We start from the raw sequence: 24,589 nt of genomic DNA on the forward strand, positions 1-24,589 counted from the left end.
AGATAAAAATTGATTTTTTTGAAAAGCGAAGCTGTACCAAACTAGGCTTAAATGTTTACGGTCTGAGTCGTACAATGAGACATAATCGGAAGATGAAATGATAGACCATAAAGATTAGAAGTCAAAATGGTATTTCATTTAAATGATTTAATTGATAATTTGGAATGACTAAAAAATCCCACTGCGCCTGCCATGAAAAACTACCCTTCTTCTCACTCATCCATTTAACTCCCGTCTCATCATGTGTCTTCTAAAAGGGCACATTTTCTAGTGTAGCAGCTCACAAAGACCCATCATCCTACTCAAGCCTTCCTGTTATAACTTTCCATTATTTGCAATTCCACACAGAGCACTTAAACATTTTCACCTGGAGGCAGTTCTGCGAGCTTTGGAGGATTCCCAAGTACTCGTTCCATATCAAAACGAACTTCAATGTTGCGAAGGCTATATCCGACTACCATTAGCCAATAAAGCAGCTTTGCAAGTTCTGGTGCAGTTGTTGATGTTACACTAGCCTGTATACAACCAGGTTATATTCAACGTAACTCTGGTGAATTTATTAAAAATAGATCAAGCTACCATCATAAACGAAGATAACTATCCAATATGGTGTTCAACTCCTGTGATTTTGCTCCGGTATACAGATGAAACAATTTATTCTAGTCCACAGACTGTTCAGTCCAACCCCACTGCCCCCAGTGGCAGCTATTAGATATAAAGAAAGAGTATGAGTTTTACAGAAGTGATCGTACAATAGACTATAGGAAGGATGCAATGAACCATTAACCAGAGACTAAGTAGAGAGCTCAACAGAAAGGCATACCTTCATTTGGCTAGGATCTGAAACAGCCAAAAGCCGCTTGATGAATGTATCCATTGCAACCACAACATCGTCTCCAGCAGTACTAGTTAACTCCTACAAACACATTTAAACTAAGGTCAGGAAGGAACTTACAGTAACTCATAAAAATGTATATGAAAAGCAATTTAAATGCAAATTTATAACAAAAATAAAGTTCAAATCATTCAGCGATCATATCCTGGGGATATATTCCGAGTTTCCGAAACAAGCAGGTATCCCTCGAAGAACAATAGTAGTAATAATAAAAGTAATGCTGGTCATTTCCTCTCCACAGTAAATATGATCTAGTAGACTAGTAGAGGCATGATTTCCCAGCCATGAACCTAAGATCTAGACAACATAAAAGGCAGTTCACATTAACAAAAGGGAAGTCGTTTTACCTTTAAATTTTGGGGCTCAAGAGACTTGAGATACTCCAGCAATTCATTTTGTCCATTAGCAGATTTCCTACCAACTTCCTGATTTAATTCCTCAATCTCTGCTTCAAGTAACTCTATGTACTTCTTTGCATCTATTTTCTCAGGGCCAGAAACATTATTCCACCTAATAACTTCACCTGACACATTCTTCTTCTGTGTACCAGGTGCATAATCTGGTGCATCCTATAAAAATCACAGGGTCAAATCAGCATCATCTAAGATTCATAAAGAAACATCTTAAGTAAAACAGAAATGAAAAATGAACCATATGAATGATTACAAAAATATGTGTTTAGACTGCTGAATGAGTAGGTGACACACACATGACTACATGAAAAAACAAAACTGTATATGAGAAAGCAGCAGCCAATGATGAGAATCACTATCCAACAGTGAACAGCTTTGAATGCAACAAGGCTGACTATAACTTAGGAGACAATACATCTAGATCATGTCTATGCAGAAAACCAAATATTTGCAAAGCCATTTTCTATGGCATTTACAAAAATTAACAAAGGGTCTGATCATTGAATACAATGCTAGACTGATACAATAACGAGTGCACTGTAGGACACAGCCTTCTTGAAGCACTCTTCCATGAAAGGGTAATGTCAAGTGGTGCCATCACCAAAGCTTCTTTCTTCAGCAAATGATGAATATATCAAAAGGTCCACTTAGTGACCAAAGGAAGTTCATAACAACAAAGAAGAAATAGAAGAAAAAAAAAACAAAAACAAAAAACAAAAAAAACCTTTTTCTCTTGCCCTTCGGGAAGGGCAACCGGCTCTAAACTTTGCTGTAGTTCCAACCTGTACTGTGCATTTTGAAACATATATCCAGTCATCATGATACTGTACATAAGTTGTGCAAGATTTTCGGCAACCTGAAACACAACAATTTTTTTAACCCACTGAATGTTCAGCAACTATAGAAACCTGGACATAAATTTTGCATCAGCTAAAATTACAAGCCATATACTTACTGTGGAAACTGTGACTGAAAAAAATTGTGGGGGTAGTGTACCAATCATGTTTGTCACAGTTTGGCGCATTGCATCGACCACCTACATGAGAAGGGATGGAATTACAATTAAAAAAAATGCTACATCTATCTTTACACTAGCAAGCAAGGCATCCTCCTCAACATTACAAACGTGCCGATAATTGCCAAAGACATATAAATTACCTGCTGGGGTGCTCTCTTTACAAACAGCTCCATAAATTCAGGCTGCACATTTTTTACATACTCCAACAAAATGTCCCTCCTACTTTTCGGCTGTCGAATACAACAAAGTAGATAAAATGATTAAAATCTAATCAGCCATACGAACTAGCCAAGCAATCACACATAGATTTCGGCTACACATTATCATCCATAAAATCACCAATATCAATCAATAATAGAAAGAATACCAGAGTGCTGTTGGGAGGTTTAGAATCACCGGAGGAGGCATTAAGCCCATCGTTGTTCTTGGAAGAATCATAAGCCTCAAGTCTCAAACTGATTCTTCTGCCTCTGGTTTTCGTTTTTACTGGGAAACTAACCGTAGAAGAAGAAGAGGACCCAACCCAAGAGTGAGCAGGTGAAGAAGATTTTTGTACAAGAAGAAGAGAGGGCTTCACCGTCAAGGAGTACATCATATCTCCACAAGAATCCAACACTTTCGGAAATCCTGAAGCTTAAAGCGTTGGGTTTTTACAGAGCGACGGTGAGAATTCAAGGGATGAGGTTTTGCACGTGTGCTTAAAACGTGGTGTAGGGAAGGACTCGTTGTTGGGCCGGGACAAGTGACTTGGGCCCGATTAGCTGATCAAACCAGTATCCAGGCCCATTACATGTGAAGACGGGGTCCAAATCCGAGAACCGTCAATAAGATATAAACCTATAACCATAAAACTGTCAATTAAACTCTTTAACCAACCGAACCACGGCTCCTTAACTGGAAGATTACGCTTACTATGATCGAGGTTGTTGTACCCATAATATGGTAGAGACCATCAATACTTACTACACCGTGATATAATCTCGGAATAACGAATATCAACTATAACGGGTAATGTTCATTTCTTTTAAGAGAGGTTTACACCATTCCTACATGTGAAAGAAAGACATGACGACACCCAATGTGCTAATCATAATTTATCTACGACTGTCATGCTCGATGTGTCATTCATATTCAGAGGCATTTCTTGAATTCTCTAAATAAACGGACACACTAATCTTGTCTCCAACAAAATTTAAAATCATGTTATGGATTTCATGATAACAGGTGTGTATCTACACCATTCAGTGAACAACCCTGATTTGTATCATAACGTGTCATAACTTAAAATTTCCACATTTGTGATAAACTTGACACTCAAATAAAATTCTCTAACATTACTCCTCTACCAAAAGCGTCAGTCAAATCAGCGGGTCCTCTAATCACATTTCCTTATCTTACAAGTTCTCCAAGATAATCTTTGTACTCAAATCACTCTCAGACACTAATTTTCCAGATAATCAAACAGTGACGCTCTCACGAAATGTGTGTCAACACGGATTCCTATGTCTCCATATGGAGGAATATTAGTTGGGCAATGGTCGATGGAAGTAGAACGTGCAAGAAATAGTATGTTTATCTGATAGGAAAGAACACCCGGGCAGAGATTGTCAGCAATAAAATGAAAGAGGCAGATGAAATGCCAGCCAGGTAGGTCTACCTCCCCTAACCAAAGCCAGGCCAGACCACACTGCTCCCCTCGCACCTCTAACCAACCCCAAACCAAAAGCCCCCTCCCCCCTTCTTCAAATTCAGACGAGGAGGAGCCAAGACGTAGGAGTCGTCGTAGCAGATTAGAGCTCCGGAGTTTTCTCCGGATTATTCTAGCTTTCAGCACACTCTACCTTTTATTTATAAAGCTTCATTTCATTTCGGAGCGCTATAAAAAAGAGTGAAGGAAAAACCAGAAGCCGGAACACAGGCGAAAATGGCGCCACTGCGGCGGCGCCACCACTACTACCACCGGTTCCGGTATCTTATCCCGCTCATTTCCGCCGTCTCCGGAGCGCTGCTCATCCTCTTCGCCGTTCTCTTCTTGTTTCTCGCTCCTACTCCTTTCGATGATGCTCATCAACGTCAGGTCCGTCACACTCTCTTTGCTTCTTTCTCTCTCTCGCTCTCGCATTCATCTCACTCCGCTCCATTGTTGTGTTGATTTCTTGCGCTTTCGTTGCAGAATGATCCGGTTGACGATGCGACTGGAGATGCGGTAGCGTTTCGCATTCCGGTTAGGGTTTATTTTGATGTGAATTTGAAGGTTTTGCTTTGATCTCTGTGGATTTCTGACTTGTTTGTTCATAACTAGAGCCGTGGACGAAGATCCTCCTCCGATCGTGATCTCTGGACTTCTAGGAATGCGAATCATTACTACGGATGCAGCGATGCCAGCAAGAAGTTTCCGAGTGCGTATTTATGTAGTGTTCATTTCCATTTCCCGATTCGGAAGCTTAGGGTTCCTCATTTACAGTATTGTATATTGATTCTACATGTTTGTGTTAGCTATTGCGTTCTAGTTCACAATGACAATGGTGAAATCAGTTTGATTGAATCTAACTTTCTTGTTTATACTTGCAGAAGTTGAAGAGGTCACACATCCTAATAGGTATTTGGCAATTGCAACAAGTGGAGGCTTGAATCAACAGAGAACCGGGGTAAGCGTCCTTTACATTTTCTGATCATAATGATTGGATTGATAGTTGTTGAGAGTTTTAGAAATGATGTTTGATTCCGATGGTTAAGTTGACTGTCTAGGTGAGGATACAGATGTAAGGAGTATAATGTAGAGTTAGAGGTTGCCTGGTGTTGATTAAGATATGGATGCTTGTAGTTGTACTTGAATTTGTTCCTTGCATTAGCTGTTGTCCATGGCTTTCTATATCTGAGTGGAATAAGTGGGAGAGTTTTAAACTGGAATTAGAGTAGTTGTCTCCCTAACTGGGTCCAGCAAGAAGTCTTACTGCTGGAGTGAAGCTTATCGTATCTGTACCTCTGCCAGATTACAGATGCCGTTGTTGCCGCTCGCATACTGAATGCTAGTCTTGTTGTTCCAAAGTTGGACCAGAAGTCTTTCTGGAAGGATGCGAGGTTAGATACTGAATGGCATGTCCTCCTTATCTGCATTTTAGATTTTCAAGTTATCTAAGATGATCACACAAGTACACATATTATGCATTCCCTAGTTGAAATTTAATTTACATTTTTGCAATAATGTGTTTCTGCTTTTCTTCTGCAGCGAGTTCTCTGAAATCTTTGATGTTGATTATTTTATATCATCTTTGTCAAAAGACGTTAAAATCATTAAGCAACTCCCAAGAAAGGGAGGTAAAACATGGACTCCATATAATATGCGTGTCCCAAGGAAGTGTAATGAAAAATGTTATCAGACTCGTCTACTACCTGTTCTTATGAAAAAGCATGTAAGCTTTCTGTTCTCTTAAGCTTCTAATTTCTTGGATATTGTATGAACTTCTTTTTTGAATTCATATACGGTACTGCCTTCTTCTTTGCTCAATTTGTATTTCCCCATGCCATTAGAAGTCATCTCATTTCACTTCCTTCGATTTTACCTTGTCATATTTATACCAGTCAGTTAATAAGTCAGAGCTTGGGCCTAGGTTTTTCATTATATGGTTTAACAATGGTCAAAAGATAAAATTCATATTGGTATGTAAACCTCTATAATAGCATATAAATATAACTGATTAACTGTATAGGCTCATGAGCTGAGCCCAAGTAAAGCTTGGGGTTAGGCTCAGGTGATAAATCACCCCAAGTTTAGGCTTTGATAATTGCTTTGATCTAAGTACAAGCATCTGAAAATTCTAATAAAGGAACTTATTACTCTTCATTCTTTGACAGGCTGTTCAGCTCACAAAGTTTGATTACAGACTTGCAAACAGGTTGAGTACAGATTTGCAAAAATTGAGATGCAGAGTGAATTACCATGCTTTAAAGTTTACTAAGCCAATACGGAAAATGGGTGAGAAGTTGGTTCATCGAATGAGGATGAAAAGCAAGCACTATATCACTTTGCACCTGAGGTAATTTCATTGTTGTCCTGTCTTTCTTGGATATTATCCTGTGATCCATTAATTTCCATGTCAAGCATGTGGTTGCACTCATCATATTTGTATGCCAATTTGTACACATGTATTTTGATGTCTATGTGATACATGTACTTACATGTTTACAATTCATTTCCAGATGTTTTAACTTCGAGGGTTGCTTACAGGTTTGAACCTGATATGCTTGCATTCTCTGGATGCTATTATGGTGGAGGAGACAAAGAAAGAAAAGAACTTGGTGCAATACGAAAGAGGTGGAAGACTTTACATGTAAGTGTTGTGTAATTGAATATGGTTCCATGGATGTACGAGGAATGCCATTTCATTATTGCACCGCCCTTTGTTTGTTCCAAACTTGAAGTCTCCTAATCATGTTGTATGTACTGGAATGATTTCTCTCACTAGCTTATCTATAGAATGTATGTATCTGACATATTGAGGTGCAGATAAGCAACCCTGATAAGCCAAGGAGGCATGGGAGATGTCCCCTTACTCCAGAAGAAGTTGGTCTGATGTTGAGAGCACTGGGTTATGGCAGTGATGTTCATATTTATGTGGCATCCGGGGAAGTGTATGGAGGGGAAGAAACATTGGCGCCCCTTAAAGCACTATTCCCCAACTTCTATTCAAAAGAGACAATAGCAACCAAAGAGGAGCTAGAACCATTTAATTCATTTTCTTCTCGCATGGCTGCACTTGATTTTATAGTTTGTGATGAAAGTGATGTTTTTGTCACTAACAACAATGGGAATATGGCCAAAATTTTAGCTGGACGAAGGTAAGCTGTCTATTCCACCACCCCCTCCTTCTAGTCTCTTCTAATCTTATTAATCTTCCCTTTCTGTGTTTAGTTTTGATAACTTGTATTTGTTGCAGGAGATACTTTGGGCATAAGCCTACTATTCGTCCAAATGGTAAAAAACTATATCGATTGTTCTTAAGCAAAGAGAACACAACTTGGGAAGCTTTTGCATCTAGTGTTCGTACTTACCAGAGAGGCTTTATGGGGGGGCCACATGAAGGGAGACCAGGCAGGGGCGGGTTTCATGAAAACCCATCCACCTGCATATGTGAAAATTCTCAGGCTAAAGTCAAGAGTTATGTGGATCCTAGAAAGTTCGGCAAGGGTAGTAACGTAACAAGAAAAGATGAAGAACAAATTAATGTCCAAGACTCAGAAGATGACCCAGAATGGCCTGACTCTGATGAGGATGAAGATCTAAGTGTCCCGCTGGAGAATGATCAGCTTAACAGAACTACAGAGGATTATGATACAGTAAACTCTGAGGAACCTGAATTCGAGGAGCTTATATCTGACTAGACAGATCTATCTCAACTTGTGCACTATGGCTTCCTCATATCTGACTCGTCAACTATTTCGAGCTCAAATCCAGATGATTTGACCATATTCCCGCCCTCAATGTCACTGTATATGCATAATGATAAGGAAAGATCAAGTGGGAATACTTTGGCTTGAGCCTCGTTTGATGACAGATAGACTGATTTTCGACCTTCAACTTGAAAACATACGGTGCAATGCCAGGGGTTATGCAAGGGTCTGTGCTTTCCGGCTGAGAATGGAGATGGCTTTTATACGATTACAGAGTGTTTGCATTGATGGCAAAGCATGTATGTGAAAAGTTGTCAGCGGCCAGAAACTGTGTTGTGACCAAGGTAAAGCTTGGGGCTTAACGTTAGAATAGAATGCTCCAAAGAGGTTTATGAATTCTTTTCAGTTTAGGTTTCTTAACTAGGGATCTTTCGGCATGCTATATCTATTCTTGGATTTTGATCAGAAAACTGAGCGACTGTAAATTAAATCTAAACAATGGGAACACAATTTTGGGTAGCTTTTTCATTTTTGCACATTTGAAGTCGATACAAGGGGGGAAATATCCGGTTCAGAAAGTGATTTCCAGTGACTGGGTTGGCTTCTGATTGTCTACTTGAGTTTTAGGATTTCATTTTTGAGATCTGGATGGAGAAGGTTTGCTTTACTTATTTATCATCCTTGTCTGATTGTTTACTGTTATTAAAGTTCTTATTGTTTAGATTAAGACAGTATTCAATTCAGAAGTAATTAATTGGAGATGATATCATACCAGTCTACTTAGACATGGAGTTAGTGTACCTCTTAAGATATCAACTGAATGAATGTGTTTATTTCCAATTTAATGATGTCCCGGAGCAGTTTTAGGATTCGAGATCAAACATCTATGCAAGTGAACTAAAACAATGGAAGTTCAAACACTAATGACAAAGAATGAATAAATAAATTTAGGCCACCACATGACAAGAGTTTCAACCTGCGTAATTGGACTTGGAGTAATATTCTAAACAACCTAACATCAACCACCCTCTCATTGTGGAGAAACTTCCTCTGGCGGTTCATCTTCTCGAGGTGGTTCGTCTGCTGGAGGTGGTGGTTTAGTTGATGGAAGAGGTGTACCCAATCCTGTTGCTGGTCTCGTAAAGTCAAACTTTGGGTAGCCCTCAGGCGGCTTTGGACGAGGTTTAATTGATAGTAGCTGGCTAGAATCGCCAACAACATCCGCCCATCCGTAATGCGGCACAGCCCTGTAATCAAGAAGTGACCATCAAAATACTTCAACAGAAAACTTGGATATTTAAGTTTATTTTATATAGAAATCGTGACGTATAGAAACCGTTATGCTTCCTTCCCCATGGGGTTTCAGAGTGTAAATTTGTGTATGGAATGTATATGACTGGAGAATAGAGACAGTGAGCAACTCTTACTCGTAATAGGTCTCCTCATCCACAACAATATCCCAGCTTTCTCCTGTTGTGCTCTTCCCATATTTGTGCACTTTACTGCAAAAGACAAAATGCACGTGAAAAAACAACTTTATGCAGAGACCTGACTCAAATATAGAGACCGATGTTCAGAAAGGTTATTTGGTTAGCATACCCATTTCCTATGTGTTCTTCTCCCCATGTCCTTGACCAACCTAGACGACATCAAAGAACAAAATATGAGCTACACCAAAACTCCAAAAATGAAAAATCATACAAAGAACACAAAGATCTGACAAACAGAATAAGTGGAAACAGTAGATCAGTAAAGCAATAATTTTAAGAACATTGTTCATAGATTAATTGGACTTTGAGCAATATTGTTGCTCATGACACAATCCTTATATCAAATCTTTTTCAACAAGTAGATCACAGAAAGCAACATGTCAATAGTAGTAATATACATATATTGAACACAAATCATCAGTTTACTCATGCAATCAAGGATATCTAATATCTGATATGAAGACAAAGATATGATAATGTAATTCAAATTGGAACAAGGAACAAAATAAGGAAAGATATAGATACTACTCACTAAGGAATAGTGATAAACGTATACCGCATGCGATAATTAACACACAAGTAAACAAAATAAAGGCAGACAAATCTGTGAGTTGAATATATTCAATAGTGTCGGACATACGTTCATCATTGGAAGTTACATGCCATGTTTCCCCTTGTCGTGAACCTATACCCTCAAAGAACTTCTCTTCCCACTTGTCTCCCCATTTGGTTCCAAGTGCAGTCTCTGCCCATTTATCTGTCCTGATATTTAGTAAACGAAAGAGGAACTTAGGGTAAGACGGTTCTTCAACTAAGAAATAAACATGCTCACTCTTTATAAACAACAAAAGAAACATCAAGTTGGAAACAGATAAGAAAAACCATTTGAGGACAGATCCCCTTCCATCATAGTGCTCTCCCCATTTCTCCCACCAAGACTGTTCATTAAGTCTACCCCATTTGTGTGCTCCTTTCTCAGTCCAGCCTTTGGCATCATATTTCTCCCACCTGTATCAAAATTATGCATATCAACATACACATATTCCATATATTTCATTTGTGTGACGCACTATAAATTAAAAAAAATATATCAATTAGCGCCCCGAAATGGAGCTTACCATTTCTCAGACCATCCAGCATTTTCAGTGCCTGATTTTGCTCGTTTCTGTGCACTTCTCTCAATCCTTGCTAGGTTACTGCACTTTCAAAGTTACAGATGGTTTGGTAAGAAGATGAAACAAGAGGTTTACAGATAATTGCATCTGAATCACTTAGTAAATTCAAAGTAAACAAGAAATTTTAATCAAGGAAAGGTAAATAATTAAAGACCTCCATTCATCTTGATGGAGAACCTCTTGCCACGTTTCCCACCATGAATCCCCTTCGGCATTTCTGCCAGATTTCTCCACACCTATGAAAATAGAAATGGTGCAAATAATGGCCTGCCAATATATACCAATGAATGATAATAGTGATACTTGAAGAAAGATCACTGATGCAAATGTATGAACATGATTAGGTAATCTAGTTTGTCGTGCATAATTGTGATTCCATGCCCTCAGTCTCGAGTCCGTTTGGCACGACATTGGGAGTGTTCAGTTCAGAAATTCTAGAACATGGATGAATACAACTGTAATTCTTCAATATTTAAATTGCATAATCATGATCCTCTTTTTTTCTGAACAGGATTGATATTGGCAGGATTTGAAGATAGAAACAAGGAGGAGATATACCTAGCTCTTTGTATCCGGTCCAGTCACTTTTCTCCCACCACTGTCAAGAGATCAATAAATCCAATTAAATGCATCCACAGGGATGATATATCAAAGAGGCATCCAAGTTACCCCAACACCCAGTGTTGCCTTCCACATTAATCTCAATCACATACAAATGCCTGATACACTATGCTATGTCACAGTTGAGTTTCCGAACAAGCAAACAATGACAGTCATGTATATACAATATATACCTCTTCTCTCCACTCGGAAGACGAGTCATGCGAAGCACCACCCATCCTTGTCCACCTACATCTGTATCCAGTGTCCCCCAGCTCCTCCCCGCTTTCTCGGTACCAAGTACTTCCATCTTCATTAGTGCCTGACTCCTTCACGTGCTCATTCAACAAGCTGATGCCCCAGTCCTTCTCATTCGCAATTCCAGTATCTACACCAACAAATGCTTCATTACTCATCACTCAAAACTACACATCACTCAGAATAACAACAAGCAAGCCATATCTACACCATATCTACACATATCTGAGCTCTTAGAATCACCTCTTTTCGGCGGAGTATCACGAGATTGCGGTCCGGTGTTTCCGGGAGCACAGCGAGGCCGACGGCGAGGCTTGTTGTTTTGCTTGGACGCAAATTGAGATCTGCAGCAGTACAAAATCGATAGCAAAATAGCCAATCACTATTCACAAACACACAGCCAAAAAATCCAGGTCGAAAAATAGAAACAACGTACTGAGCAGAAGTGAAGGGCAATGCAGCAGCAGCTTTGAGTCCAGCTCTGTGAGGCCTCTGGTTCTTGGAATCGAACCGCCACTCGTCGCACGTCTTCCTCTTCCCCTCCGAGGAGGCGTTGCTCCGAATCGGAACCACCGAGTCGGAGCAGCAGCAGCTGATTCGACTCGCTCCGGGTCGGCCGCCGCCAACGGTGAGCCTCCGCCGCTTGCTGAGCTCGTCCTTGTGGCGGTGGAGGGGATGCGGCGGAGGACGGTGGCGGCTGAGGTGAGTCGCGAAGCCTCTGGTGGTGGCCACCTCCATTGCATTTACGAAAATGCCATCGGGAAATTCGCAACGGAGGAGGAGGAGGAGGTTGAGAGAGAGAGAGAGAGAGAGAGAGCGTAGGAGTAGCGGTGTGGTTGATTTGTTGGAGTCCAAGGAGGAGAGACTTGGGTTTTTTTTGTTTCTAATTTAAAATTATTTATCTAAATGTGATTTGCTTTGCTGGTGGTTTTTATAGAGAGAGAGGGAGGCCAATGAGAGCGACGGAGAGAATTTCGGGGCGAATCTAAAGCTCAAGATCAGATGGACGACGAGGGCTTACTGTTCTCCTCTCTGCTCTGCTCTGCTCATTTTCATATAAGAGAGTGACCGACCGACTGATAATAGCGCGGTGGGTGTGAGATAATGAGTGTGAGATATTTACGATAAATTGATGATGAGATGGGATGTCACGAATCCGGAGATGAAACTTTATACCGTTACACGTGAGCACGCTGGGGCCCAAGGACTGTGCTTGCTTCTATCTCTGCCTCTTTGGGGCGCGCAGAGTCGTCGTTTCGTGCGGCAACAAGTGCTTCACTAGTTCCCTAAACTCTAAAACCAAATGCAACAAACAAAAAACCAAATGCAAAATCGGTTGAGGTTCATCTCTATAAAGGTAAGTGATGTGATGATTCCTCACTACATGATTCACAACCTAAGTTCGAACTCTGAAGCTATTAAAGTGGTCATGCTGCAATGCATAGTCGCAGCATTGCACGTGCACAGAAAAGAAGTTGGAGCGTCATTATAAGGTACTTATCGGAGAGTTTCGTATTAGACTATCAAGTAACATATAGTTTTTGAACCAAAATTTTAAGGCTATCATATATACTAGTTTTGGAATAATACCTCTTGCGTAAGTATTATGTATCAAAAACATTCTCCAACCCTAAACCTACTCGCTTAACGTCTATTTCACGTTATCATCCTTTGAATTTAAAACGTGTCAAATTTGGCTTTAGCTTATCTTCTCGCACTAGTATGCACCAATTGCTTCTCTTATTTGTGGTTTTAGGTTGGTTACTATCCTCTCAATAAATCAACTAAAATAGAAGATAACTCAAAGGCAATAAGCCAAAGATTAAACATTGTTTTCATTCGCACTTTGTCTTCTAATTAGAGTTGTGGATCAAACAAGACGATATAGATATACTTGGTGGGAGAGACAGGTAACAACACAACGTAAAAGTGCGATACTATTGGGTCAGGGATTCCAGAGTGACCCACGGCTACTGGAAAGGTCAATCTCCTGGTCTCACCACGTGGCAGCGGCTAGCACCATAATGACATGGCCAGACCTTTTTGTGGATCGGATAAGCTAAACAACCCATGCCTACGTGTAAATCAAGACGTGGCAACAGAGCTCTGGTAAACAATGATGACACGTGTGAGGATTATATACATGAGTGGGAGAAAACTTGGGTCTCTGCTGTTGGACGAGGAAACCAAACAAAATCAAATATATATTCTGATACCATATCAATGATAGGAGCGTCAGCCTCCTCACTTTGGATAAGCTCCATGTCATGTCATACTCGACGCAATAAGTTTGAAATTTAATGGCTACCTCTAACTTTCTGACCCACATGATGAAAAAATGGAAAATACGTGTGTGGACTCGGAAAATATGAAGATCCTACTCATCAATATAATCCTGATCTGAGGCTACACCAAGGCTAGGCAGTCTAAGGTTTAATTCCCATCACAAAAGCATCATAGAAAGATTACCATAACTGAAAAATTGTAGGGTTTCATACTATTCCTAATGCAATGCAAAAGCTGAGAGATCTTAGATCAGAAACAGTACAATTTGTGTATGCATAGAGGCTATAGCAGCATAGACATCTCATTTCATGACGTTAGAGAGGATATCTGCTTACATTCACACCTTGGTAAGGCAATAGCTGCAATGCGTGTACATAACTACATATAGGGGGGGAAAGATGGGAGTTATTGAATAAATATGAAAACAGAAAGGGGAAAACAATGATATTTACTGATATACATGCAACTCAGTTGCCTAACATTACCATTTTGCCTCATTAAAAGCATTGTATTCCCCAGTATAAGTATAGCAATAGTATACATACGCCAAAATTTGCTGATGTTTATCAGAAAGTGTATTATCACAGAGCATAGATCACCCAAAAATGTGTAAAAAAAATCCTATGGTTTTAACAAAGATATTTAGAATCACACGCACCGAGTATGTCGAGATGACAGCAATGAAGCAGTTTGTGTCGGACCTTATTTCCTTGAGAGAAATGGTTTGACTGATTCCACAACCACCTGTGAAAAAGAATCAAATTAAGTTCCATTTTCCATCATGGCATTACAGTTCCACATCAAACACGCTTTCTTAAGTTATTGAGGATGGTTCCTCCAACAACATATGCATGTTCAAACCTTGTGACAAAATGATCATTTGATTGCATATATATTGCAACTGAAGTAAGTTGCAAATGCATATGAAACTGGTATCATCCAACAGAAAACAGCATAAGATTCATGCTCCTAGAGAATTATTTGTTTGTTTGTTTGATTTGTTTCCATAGAGTTCCAATTAAATTTGGAGCTTCTTTCTGGTTTTCCCAGACGACAAATTAGTGTTCTTACCCTTCCATCATAGGACAGTGATGCAAATATCCAAGGCTCACGAGAGCTCCAAGTGAGACCTGCAAATTCAAGTAAAAATAGTTAGTCTTAGTTAAAAATTAAGTATATGCCTAAGGAGTTGTGGGAGTTACCATAGATACTGTCTTCATAATCACTGTAAGAGTGGAGCAATGGATCAATCCGCTTACTTGGTGACTCTACAGGGCTGCCAAAAGATAACAAGAACCTTAACATTAATCAAAAAGAGCCAAGGAATCAGCATATGAAAACTTCGTTGAACATCAGGTATCAATATAAACTACCTTTCAGTTATTGATTCATAGTTGCTAGGTGCAGATGACAACCACAAGTTGACTGTTGAGTCTGTGCCGGAACTCTGTGGTAATACAGTTTTATTAGCTTCGAACCCAACATCATGTAAACCACAGTTTTTGGTCATTCCAACAAGGCAAAATGTCTAGAGAGAGAAGACAGTGGGCACAAACCCACACTATCACGGTGGTCTAAACTGGTACCATATTTGGAATGCAAAAATGAGAAAAGATGAAGGAAGTGGAATACAGCATAACTAATAATTAGGCGAATTTGAAAGACGGCTGGTGTGATACATATGCAGCACACTAACCCGAATCCAAAATGACTGAACATATTATATGAGAGAGAGAGAGAGAGAGAGAGAGAGAGAGAGAGAGCGAGACAAACCAAAATCAGCCCGTCATACTCAGGGTTGCATCTGACAGTCCATGTCCTGCAGGCATATTTGAAAGATTAAACAATGCAATATCGAAACCCTTTCCCCCATGATGCACCCACAAAGTTGTTAAAACATGGTTGAAAAGATCAAATGCAACGGAACACAATATAGTTACCAGTGTGTGTGTCCAGGAAGTTCCTGGATGGGAACTTTTGGCTTCCTCAGATCCCATATGCGAATCCCAGATTCATCTTCTGCAGTCATCTGCAAAAATGTTAACCATTTATATATGGTAACAGAAACAAAAAAGGCCACAGAAAAAAAATTAAGATTAAGCCAAGGCCGTTATAAAATACGTGATCTTTTTTTAGATTAAAATAAGTGTAACTACTGTGAATGTAAGATGTTAACCATTTGCATTACACAACAGACCCGTCAACTTCTAAATTACAAATGGATTCAAGGTAATCATTGGGGATGATGAATAAAATTATTAGTATGGCACAAGCACATTCAGTGGAGCAGAACTACATTCTTACAAGTATATGTGTCTTCTTGGGATTATAATCAACATTGCGGACATGAGCATGTTCAATTGAGTTTGTCTTCCTGCACATAAGCAATTCGTTTTGATCAGTTGAGGACTTTGATGAGAATCTTACAACAAGAAGGTGAAACCTCATACACAACAGCCCCAAAAATAGTTTTAGTATTTCTTGGTTGATCAAAGTACATATATTGTCCAAAGACTTTAACATAATCTAGTTTCCTCTTTTTGGATATTCTTCTCCCCAACCAGATCTAGTTTCCCGTTATGAACTTATGATGCAAATTCACCAAAATCAAAACAAATCCCGAGTAAAAACTGGATACATGCTTCAAGAGAGACCATAAATTTTAATCATCCAGATTGACCCTGATTAAAAGGAAACATACTTCATTGTCCGTAAATCCCAAAATTGAATGGATGATTCACACGTTACTGCAACAGCATTCATGTCATGCGGATCCCATGCTCCACCAGATTGAGCAACAAGACCAGCTGACTCCTTCGATTGTACCTGGATTGAGAAAAAGACCAAAACAGGAATTAGTCTGTTAAAATTGGATTGAAACAGATACTCCATTAAGTGCAATGAGCTATGGTAGCAAGAACTTGTAAGGTCATACAGTCCCAACAAAATCTGTAACAAAACTCAAAACACGAAAGGACAGGAAGGAGGCCAATTTTGTGAATGCTCTCCATTGCATCTTTCCCCAACAACATTTCTTTTTCTACTGAATTCTTCCCACAATGTAAAGTGTAAACATTTTTTAACTTTGTAGAAAATTGTCTAGTTTTAAATATTGGCAGAAGACAGGCTCTGTTTCTTATCCATCTATGTATGGTTGTATACTACAATTACAGATGATTGACAAGAGATCTCATGGCTTCAATATAAAATACCTGAGCAGCTTTTTTGGAAAGATCTAAGCTCCACAAGGAAATATTTTGTTCATCAATGCTGATCAGCTTATCATGCCTTCCAGATGGCCACCAAATAATGCTGTTCCATGTATAAGTGCATTCAAAAAGAGAGCGACGGGATCAATAAGTCCAACAGATAACACAAAGTTCACTCAATTCTGAAAATAATGGCAGAACAAGACAAAAACAACATGAGATATATTCCGCAGATAACTATTGCAGTATAGGATGGTTAATAATCTGACCAGAAGATTATACCAACGAAATATCTTTAAGCACTTAATGACCCAAGAACATAATATGAACACCTTTTTCGCAAACCTCAAGTTTAATCACTATGAAAGAAAGAAAAAAAATATATATTACACTTCCAAAATATCCTTTACCATTATACAAGCTTTCTTTTTTATTTTTCCAACAGTTTAAGCTAATAATAGTATATAAAACAAGAAAGATGATACAACTAAAATTCATGAAAGACAACTAGTCATCTAATGTACAGAGAAAGACCAGGTTAACAAACTCACGATTTGATTTTGCCAACACCTCCGTCAAGGGTGGTGATTCTTTCCAACTGAGGAGAATTTAACTCACCATATAACTCAGGGATCTGCCATATCGACGCTCCATATGATTCACCTTCGAGCACATCAAACCTCATTAAAATCAAAACTACCCCACATTCAAGATACTAGAGTTGCAGGGACTTCAAGGCAGAATGAGATAATCAAACAAGATGGACAACACAGAGCAGTCACGAATATTTTTTGGCAGTGTTTCTTATACTCCCTAACCATTCAAATGTTGCGATTGTAACAACCAACTCGAACAATACTGATAATCATTCGCAATATAGCAATGCACATACAAATACATGCATAAATGAAAAATCAGTACACAAAAATATGAACAAATTACCAGTGGAATAAACAGTAGAGAAAATACGCTGGTCGAATGGACAGGACGAAATGTCCCAGATCTCATTGGGGTGCGAAAACAAGCCCTCGCATACCAATTCAGTTCCATCCGAAGAGAGCCGAATCAAATGCACCTAGTCAATTCCAATTCAATTAGATCCAGATCCGAATTAGATAATCTCCGAATTCATTTCAAAATTTAAAACAAAGGATAGGATACCTCATTTTCTTCTCGGAGACTAAGAGTGCCGGTGATGAAGCTAGTGTGGTCTGTGTCAGCTTTAACATCTGATATACATCTAGCCTGGACGCGACGCAGAGAATCAGACGGTGAGAATCAAAATTGACCTGGTATTTTGAGATTGGGGGAAGGTTTTGGGGATTTGACCTGGTATTTGAGACCGTATCCGATGCCCGATGATCTTCCTTGCATTGCTGCGCTGCTGCTTCAGCTCTTTGCATGCAAACCCGATTGCAACACTGTCAGTTGTTCAGTGATTACAATTACAACGGCCACGACTTTCGTTTTTGGTTTTTTGCTTCTTTTCTTCCTTTGGGCTAATGTTGCTGAATAAGGCGGGCAGACGGGCCCAACATAGCGGGTTTTTGGTGTTTTTGCAAATATCAAAATACTTTATTCAATTTTCTCTTGGTTGCATACTTTTCAATTTCCATTGTTTCTAGATTTGAATTCTTTGTTGAATAAGCTTTAGCTAGAATGTTCTTCACAAATGATTTTTTTGTTGTTAAGTATTTGAAATAAAATTTAAAGAAGGGGGCGGATCCATGACACCCATAATTATAATAAATATTATAACCCGAATTTCTTCCATTAAATCTAATCGTAATTAAGGGTCGAGATAAATCTTTAAAACTAAATCATTTACTTTTCTTTTCTTCTAATTTATATCAATTTAGGTTATCTTTCTATGAATTTGGAATACAATTAATAGGGATTAAAAGGGTGTTAATTGACTTTCTATTGAAACTCATCTTCGTCTTTTGTTTTCTTATTGAAACTCATCTACTTGAGAGAAAACGAGACAAAAAATATACCAAATCACGTTCGAAAATTGGCCAAGTTTCAATCTTCTCTACCTCTTTCTCATCTTTTTTTTTTCATCTAATTGAAATTAATCACTATAGATGATCGAGTACTTTGATATATAAATTCACTCCCATTTTAACGGTTTCTCTACTCATGATTACCTTTTTTTCTTCTTGGAAGATACTAATCCTTACTTATGACTATCAATGGGAAACCATTAAGGCGTTAACTCCTTCTTAATCGTATTCCAAATGCATAGTAGGTAATCTCCCATTTTTATTGTGTATTTAATAGAAAGATGGGAAAATATCCATAATTTATTTAAATTAAAGAGAAAAAAAATGATTTAGTTCTTTATGACTTATCTCAAACCGTTAATTACCCTTAGATCTAATGAATGATATTCTAGTTATAATATTGATTATAATTTTAGATGCCACGGATCCGCCCCTTTTAAAGAATTACTGGACAACTAATCTAAAACTATGATTTGCAATGAGATATGAATGAAAGAGTTTCAATAGGCTCGTCCAAACTTGTTCAAATGATGATAAATTCATTTTTAAATTATACGAATAGTGGGTACAAGTTCTCTATGAGGTTACATTGTAATTATTTGTCGTATATCTTTAAAAATGTTAAAACTGGCTCTAACAATACATGCATTTAGCCTTCTTTTTTTTCCCTTTATTCCCCCCTTTTTCATAGTGGCTCATTCCATTACAATTTTCATTAACCAAAATGAATAGCTTTAGTTGGTTCATATAACATCTTCTTATGCAACAATGTATCATATAATATTTATACGTCACATAATCGTAAAATTGTGTTTCACGGGTCACTTAATTTGTATTCAGTTATGCAACATTATCATTCATTAGCATATAGCTGTGGAGACTGTAAAGCATTTCGATTACCATGTTGCTTTTCACATTTTGATCTAAATCACACGCCAATTCAACATTACTTGGTACATAATCAACTAACTTATGGTCATAAATAATAGTATAGTCGCAAGTCACATCATTTTTGTAAGCAAATTAATAACACATTTAACTAGTTGATATTTCAAACCTAAATTTACGAAAATATCCCAGTAAAGACAGACTATTCATTCACCGTAGGCGCACGAAGTTGAAAACCATCAGATTTGCTACCATAAGTCCACGACAAGTGAGAGACGGGACTTGCATGCTAAACATGGCTACTCATATTAAGCTGATGAATAAAAATGATTTTGGTTGATAGTTGATACTTTTCCAATGAGGTTTATGAAATCCCCAAAAGAAAAAAGAGACCAGGACAACTCAACAAATCAATTACCCATTAATCTCACTATTTGAAAACTCAAAATTCCGGTTAAAATGTGAAAATTCTTCTATACACTAAAACATCTAGCATCTGTTATACAACTCAACCGTTGATATATAGTTAACGATTATTTAAATAATCAAAATGATGTAGTAAATACGATCCAACCGTTTATTTATTGCTGATTTAAATAAACCTTCTTCTTTAAATCCTCTATCATTAAAATGACATGTATTCAACTATATATCCACCGCAAACCATATCCTCACGCCAGAGCGCCTTGTCATCTGCCCATCGGATGGAAAAAAAAATCACTAAACAATAATTCCTCAAATTTGAATCGCAAAAAGTAACTGAATAAAGCCGGAGAAGTAAACAAAAAGTCACCCAAAATTTCCCATCATAACAATCACCCTCCTCAGATGAGAGACATCAAAATCGTGTCCAAAAAATGCTGAAGAATCCCAAAAACGCCGCCATGTATATCGCCCGCTACTTCTCCGATCTCGACTGGCGCCTCCTCCTCCTACTCATCCCTCCCCTCTCTCTCATAGTCTTCTTCTCACTCTCCTCCGCCCCCTCCAACCCCCTATCCCCAATCCGATCCTTCATTCTCGGCCGTACGATCCTGCAGCCCCAGCAGCACAGCGTAACCGTCAACTCAACCGTCGCGCCGTCGTGGAAGGATGAGCTGGATCGGTCGAGAATTGCGGTGTGCCTTGTGGGTGGGGCCCGGAGGTTCGAGCTTACCGGGCCGTCGATAGTGGAGAAGATTCTGAGAGAGTATCCGAATTCGGATCTTTTCTTGAACAGTCCGATGGACCAGAACGCCTTCAAATTCTCGCTTCTTAGGTCTGCGCCGAGGCTCGCGTCCGTCAGGATTTTCCGGCCGAAACCGATGCCTGAGTCCGAGTTGCAGCTCCGAGTCTTGACCGCCCACAACTCCCCAAACGGCATCCAGGTTCGTTCCTTTCTTTCTTTCTTTTTTTTTGGAAATTATATTTATTAATTTTGGTAATATTTAGAAGAAAACAAAATGGGATATTTAGTTGACGACGACATAGTTGAACCCTGGTAGTCTTCTAATTTCTCTATCAAATAAACGCGTCCAAATTCGCCATTGAGACATTGAGAATAACGTTCTTGCTGCGACTGTGTGTTTCCGATTTTGAAACGTTCGTTTTTGGTAGGCGATTTTTCTGAAGCTTTTCAAAACTGATATGTAAAAATGTCTGCAGTAAAAAAAAAAAACACCCCTGTCACTTGTTTTGATGGTGCGTAAATGTGATTCGTTGTTCATATCGGTATGGTGGCAAGTTAAGGTTGCTCACCAAAGTAATGAAAACTCGGTGAGCCTTGCCTAACTCCCGTACTTGTTTTAAACCAAAAACAAGCACATCCTCATTTTCCTTCTCGTTTTTTTTTTTTAATAAAAGAAAATCTCTTACAGTAAGGTCACGTGCGCGTGGAATATGGAGCACGTGATCGAATTATCACTGTAACGTACTGATAAACTGTATCAGATGGTTTTGGGTCAAAGCTTTGTACAAATATGGAGGGTGGTGATCATTTGATCATACATGTTCGACCCAGCCATGTTAGGCGTCTGTGGACCCCACCTGCAACCGAAATGGCCAAAGTGGAACGGCACTACTGCCAACAGCCACCCACTGATTTTGAGCTTTTAGCCATCTCTCTTTTTTTTCTTTTCTTTTTTCATAATTATTTCAAGCAATTGTCAAGCCTCTAATCAAAATTATTTTTACCGTGAAAATGTTCACCATGATTATTTAACTGGAACAGTAAGAATTTTAGGTGTTTAATTAATGTGTTTTGTTGTGGCTTGTGCAGGGTCTTTTGCAATATTTCAATCTAGTGGAAGGCTGTCTAACTCTAATTCAAGAGTACCAGAGGAAGAAGAACTTCACCTACGACTGGATAGTCCGAACCCGAGTCGACGGGTACTGGAACGCCCCGCTCGACTCAAAATTCTTTGTACCGGGCAAGTACCTAGTCCCTCCCGGTTCCAACTATGGCGGACTCAACGACCGTCTTGGTATCGGGGACCTCAACACCTCCACAGTGGCCCTCTCTCGCCTCTCACTATTACCCCAGCTCGACGCTGCAGGGAAGCACCAGCTCAACTCGGAGACGGCGTTCAAGGCCCAGCTCACCACCCAAGGGGTGACTCCGGTCTTAAAACGACTCCCGTTTTGCATAGTTTCAGACCGCAAGTATGATTTCCCGCCTGCGCGTTTTGGAGTTCCGGTTGCAGCCCTGTCGAGCCCAGGCCCATTGAGTGGGGCGAAATGCAGGCCTTGCAAGCCTGTGTGTCAAGGCCCATGCGTAGGGGACGTGATGGAGGGCCTGTACAAAGGATGGAGCTGGACGGACTGGGCCAATGGAGCGCTCGAGCTTTGCAATGCGCATGCGGATTGGGAGAAGGGTTGGGAGAAAATATTTGATAGAGTAGCTGGGAAGAAAAAGAGTGCTGAGCGAAAACGAGTGTGGAGTTTGACGGTGGACAAGTGCATTGCTGATTTTAATCAGATGAGAAACCGGACCGGGATCTGGGACACCCCGCCGGTCGACGAGATTTGTAAGACAGGGATCAGTTCGGGTCCTAAGTGAAGCTACAAGCTCCTTACAATACACGAAACTAACCAAAACAAAACAGCATACAAGCACAGGCATAGAGGGATATTTTTGGCTCCTGTAGAATTTCTCTTTTGTTGTAGTGTATAATGTTTTTGACTAATATATGATTTATGGTGGTGAATTTTTCAAAGAAAAGAAGAATCTGATACCAAAAAATCCGAAGAATACAAGAAAAAACACAGAAATATATTAAGAACCCCAAGTATTACATCATATAAATATCCTTAAGCTAGCTACTGAATATAAGTTTGGCCAGTTATATCAAGATCTCGGTCGCCGGTGGAAGGTGGTGGTTTATGCTTGGGTGGTTGGCTAGGTTCAACTGGTCCATCGGCACTTTGGGTGTCACTCGCCCTCCCCACATGTGGCTTTTCCTCCGCCGCCGAGGCATCTTTACGACGTCGACCCTCGCCGGAATCATCCTTGTCGTCGTGACCGTACAATCCACCGCCGTACGCCTCACGGTTAACAGGCGTCATATCTGAAATCACGCTGTCTTTCTCCTTCTCTTTCCGCTGCACCTCCTCTCTTACTTGCTTCTCGCGCTGCTCTTCCATACTTGATCGGTTAACTATTTTAGTTGAATAATTTGATCGGAGGTTTCTCTAAGCTCAATACCATGCTCGAACACCACGTACCAAATTGCTCCGAGGGACTCGATCAATATAAACTCCACCGCCAAACACGTGGCAAGAGAATGATCTGCCTTGTCATTCATGATCCATGTGCGTACTGCAATGTTCTAATGTTTATCCGTTGCGATGCTTAGCGGGCTATGTACGTGAACACCCGGCCCATCTAAGATGGTTAGAATTATTAGATGATGACGATGCCACACAAGCGAGTATTTGTATGACATATATCAAACCGTGAGCTGTTTGATTGTTTAGTAACTTAAAATTCAAGACGATTTGACGGCTTACCGCTTGATGTATGTTATACACATGTATAATAAATAAGTCATTTTTCTTAATAATTCTTGTTGTATTGTATGTTTGTGTAATGAACACAAAATGTAGATACGTTGAGCAACAAATATGAAGCAAGTTTGTGTAGCTGGAAACGTATGTTACTAGGTTTGTTTGGAGCGCAGACATCCATAGTAATCATATAACTCTAGGAAGAGGCTGCATCGTATAGCATAGAATTGGTAGGGTGGCAATTTTGAAAAAAAAAATGTCTGGAAACCAAACCTGCATGCTATGCATATTTGCATAGCAGAATTTTCCGTCTTGCTAAGTATGTGTGTGTGACCTTGTTACTAATCAAGGATGAACTCTCACAAATATTATTTATTTAGGTAGAACTTGGTGTTACAATTTACTCTGATTAAACAATCATACAATGGATAATGAGATACCTTTCATAGCTAACTAACTAGACCATGAAATGTCAATTAAGAATAAACCATAATATAAACGTGACACATTCTTAGGTATACTTTTTTTTGTGGATAAGTTCTTAGGTTTATACGTTAGTAATCGACCTATAAATGGATAATTGGCCGAATAAGATACCTTGTTAGCTAACAACTGTAATCTCGTCGTGGGATGACTCATCGTCCACTGTGTATAATGTAAGCATTGTCTTTACAATCATATGATTCATGCTTCATAATACAAACGTGAAACCCTCAAAACTTCAACTTCCATCACCAAAACATTATTTTCACTCATATATTTCATGCATGGGGGACACGGAATCTCCGACTTCGTTTTCAATTCTCGCACTGATAGATACATATAATATGTAAGCACACATCGAGCTCGGTCTAAATTCTTAAGAGTAAAACAAGGACAACATCATCAGAGTTGTCTGGTTTTTGAATCCTGAATTCCACAAACTAGGGGATCCGGAGTTTACTTAAACAGCTTAATTAGCGTTTTAGGGCTAATA

The 24,589-nt window shown here is 39.3% G+C and overlaps 6 protein-coding genes across 6 annotated transcripts in view; 2 read left to right on the top strand and 4 right to left on the bottom strand.

Moving 5' to 3' along the window:
- Nucleotides 1-24,589, bottom strand: part of LOC101312889 (group 2 truncated hemoglobin YjbI-like) — a 771,661-nt gene that overhangs the window by 701,751 nt on the left and 45,321 nt on the right. The window lies entirely within an intron of this gene.
- LOC101304060 lies at nucleotides 73-2,999 on the bottom strand. Its single transcript, XM_004291220.1, has 7 exons — nucleotides 2,694-2,999; nucleotides 2,467-2,556; nucleotides 2,264-2,344; nucleotides 2,033-2,164; nucleotides 1,243-1,464; nucleotides 824-916; nucleotides 73-515 (listed from the first exon to the last, which is right to left on the bottom strand). The coding sequence occupies exons 1-7, from the start codon at nucleotides 2,919-2,921 to the stop codon at nucleotides 354-356; spliced, it is 1,008 nt and encodes a 335-aa protein (XP_004291268.1). The 5' UTR covers nucleotides 2,922-2,999; the 3' UTR covers nucleotides 73-353.
- On the top strand, nucleotides 4,124-8,529 carry LOC101293457 (uncharacterized protein At1g04910-like). Its single transcript, XM_004291184.1, has 10 exons — nucleotides 4,124-4,403; nucleotides 4,500-4,550; nucleotides 4,629-4,725; nucleotides 4,898-4,974; nucleotides 5,319-5,407; nucleotides 5,556-5,739; nucleotides 6,182-6,363; nucleotides 6,555-6,657; nucleotides 6,834-7,165; nucleotides 7,264-8,529. The coding sequence occupies exons 1-10, from the start codon at nucleotides 4,251-4,253 to the stop codon at nucleotides 7,706-7,708; spliced, it is 1,713 nt and encodes a 570-aa protein (XP_004291232.1). The 5' UTR covers nucleotides 4,124-4,250; the 3' UTR covers nucleotides 7,709-8,529.
- On the bottom strand, nucleotides 8,524-11,978 carry LOC101299355. The gene is made up of 11 exons (XM_004292867.1): nucleotides 11,677-11,978; nucleotides 11,484-11,584; nucleotides 11,177-11,370; nucleotides 10,941-10,980; nucleotides 10,537-10,618; nucleotides 10,326-10,403; nucleotides 10,090-10,215; nucleotides 9,848-9,969; nucleotides 9,317-9,356; nucleotides 9,145-9,219; nucleotides 8,524-8,964 (listed from the first exon to the last, which is right to left on the bottom strand). The coding sequence occupies exons 1-11, from the start codon at nucleotides 11,976-11,978 to the stop codon at nucleotides 8,748-8,750; spliced, it is 1,377 nt and encodes a 458-aa protein (XP_004292915.1). The 3' UTR covers nucleotides 8,524-8,747.
- On the bottom strand, nucleotides 13,956-18,219 carry LOC101299151 (WD repeat-containing protein DWA2-like). Its single transcript, XM_004291204.1, has 13 exons — nucleotides 18,065-18,219; nucleotides 17,897-17,980; nucleotides 17,678-17,810; nucleotides 17,287-17,398; nucleotides 16,739-16,838; nucleotides 16,228-16,352; nucleotides 15,831-15,900; nucleotides 15,467-15,555; nucleotides 15,300-15,345; nucleotides 14,900-14,973; nucleotides 14,729-14,802; nucleotides 14,598-14,656; nucleotides 13,956-14,270 (listed from the first exon to the last, which is right to left on the bottom strand). The coding sequence occupies exons 1-13, from the start codon at nucleotides 18,107-18,109 to the stop codon at nucleotides 14,229-14,231; spliced, it is 1,053 nt and encodes a 350-aa protein (XP_004291252.1). The 5' UTR covers nucleotides 18,110-18,219; the 3' UTR covers nucleotides 13,956-14,228.
- Nucleotides 20,473-22,840, top strand: LOC101305529. The gene is made up of 2 exons (XM_004291225.1): nucleotides 20,473-20,996; nucleotides 21,887-22,840. The coding sequence occupies exons 1-2, from the start codon at nucleotides 20,487-20,489 to the stop codon at nucleotides 22,664-22,666; spliced, it is 1,290 nt and encodes a 429-aa protein (XP_004291273.1). The 5' UTR covers nucleotides 20,473-20,486; the 3' UTR covers nucleotides 22,667-22,840.

The sequence above is a fragment of the Fragaria vesca genome, linkage group LG2 (assembly GCF_000184155.1).
Source record: "Fragaria vesca subsp. vesca linkage group LG2, FraVesHawaii_1.0, whole genome shotgun sequence".
In the NCBI taxonomy this organism is placed as follows: Eukaryota; Viridiplantae; Streptophyta; class Magnoliopsida; order Rosales; family Rosaceae; genus Fragaria; species Fragaria vesca.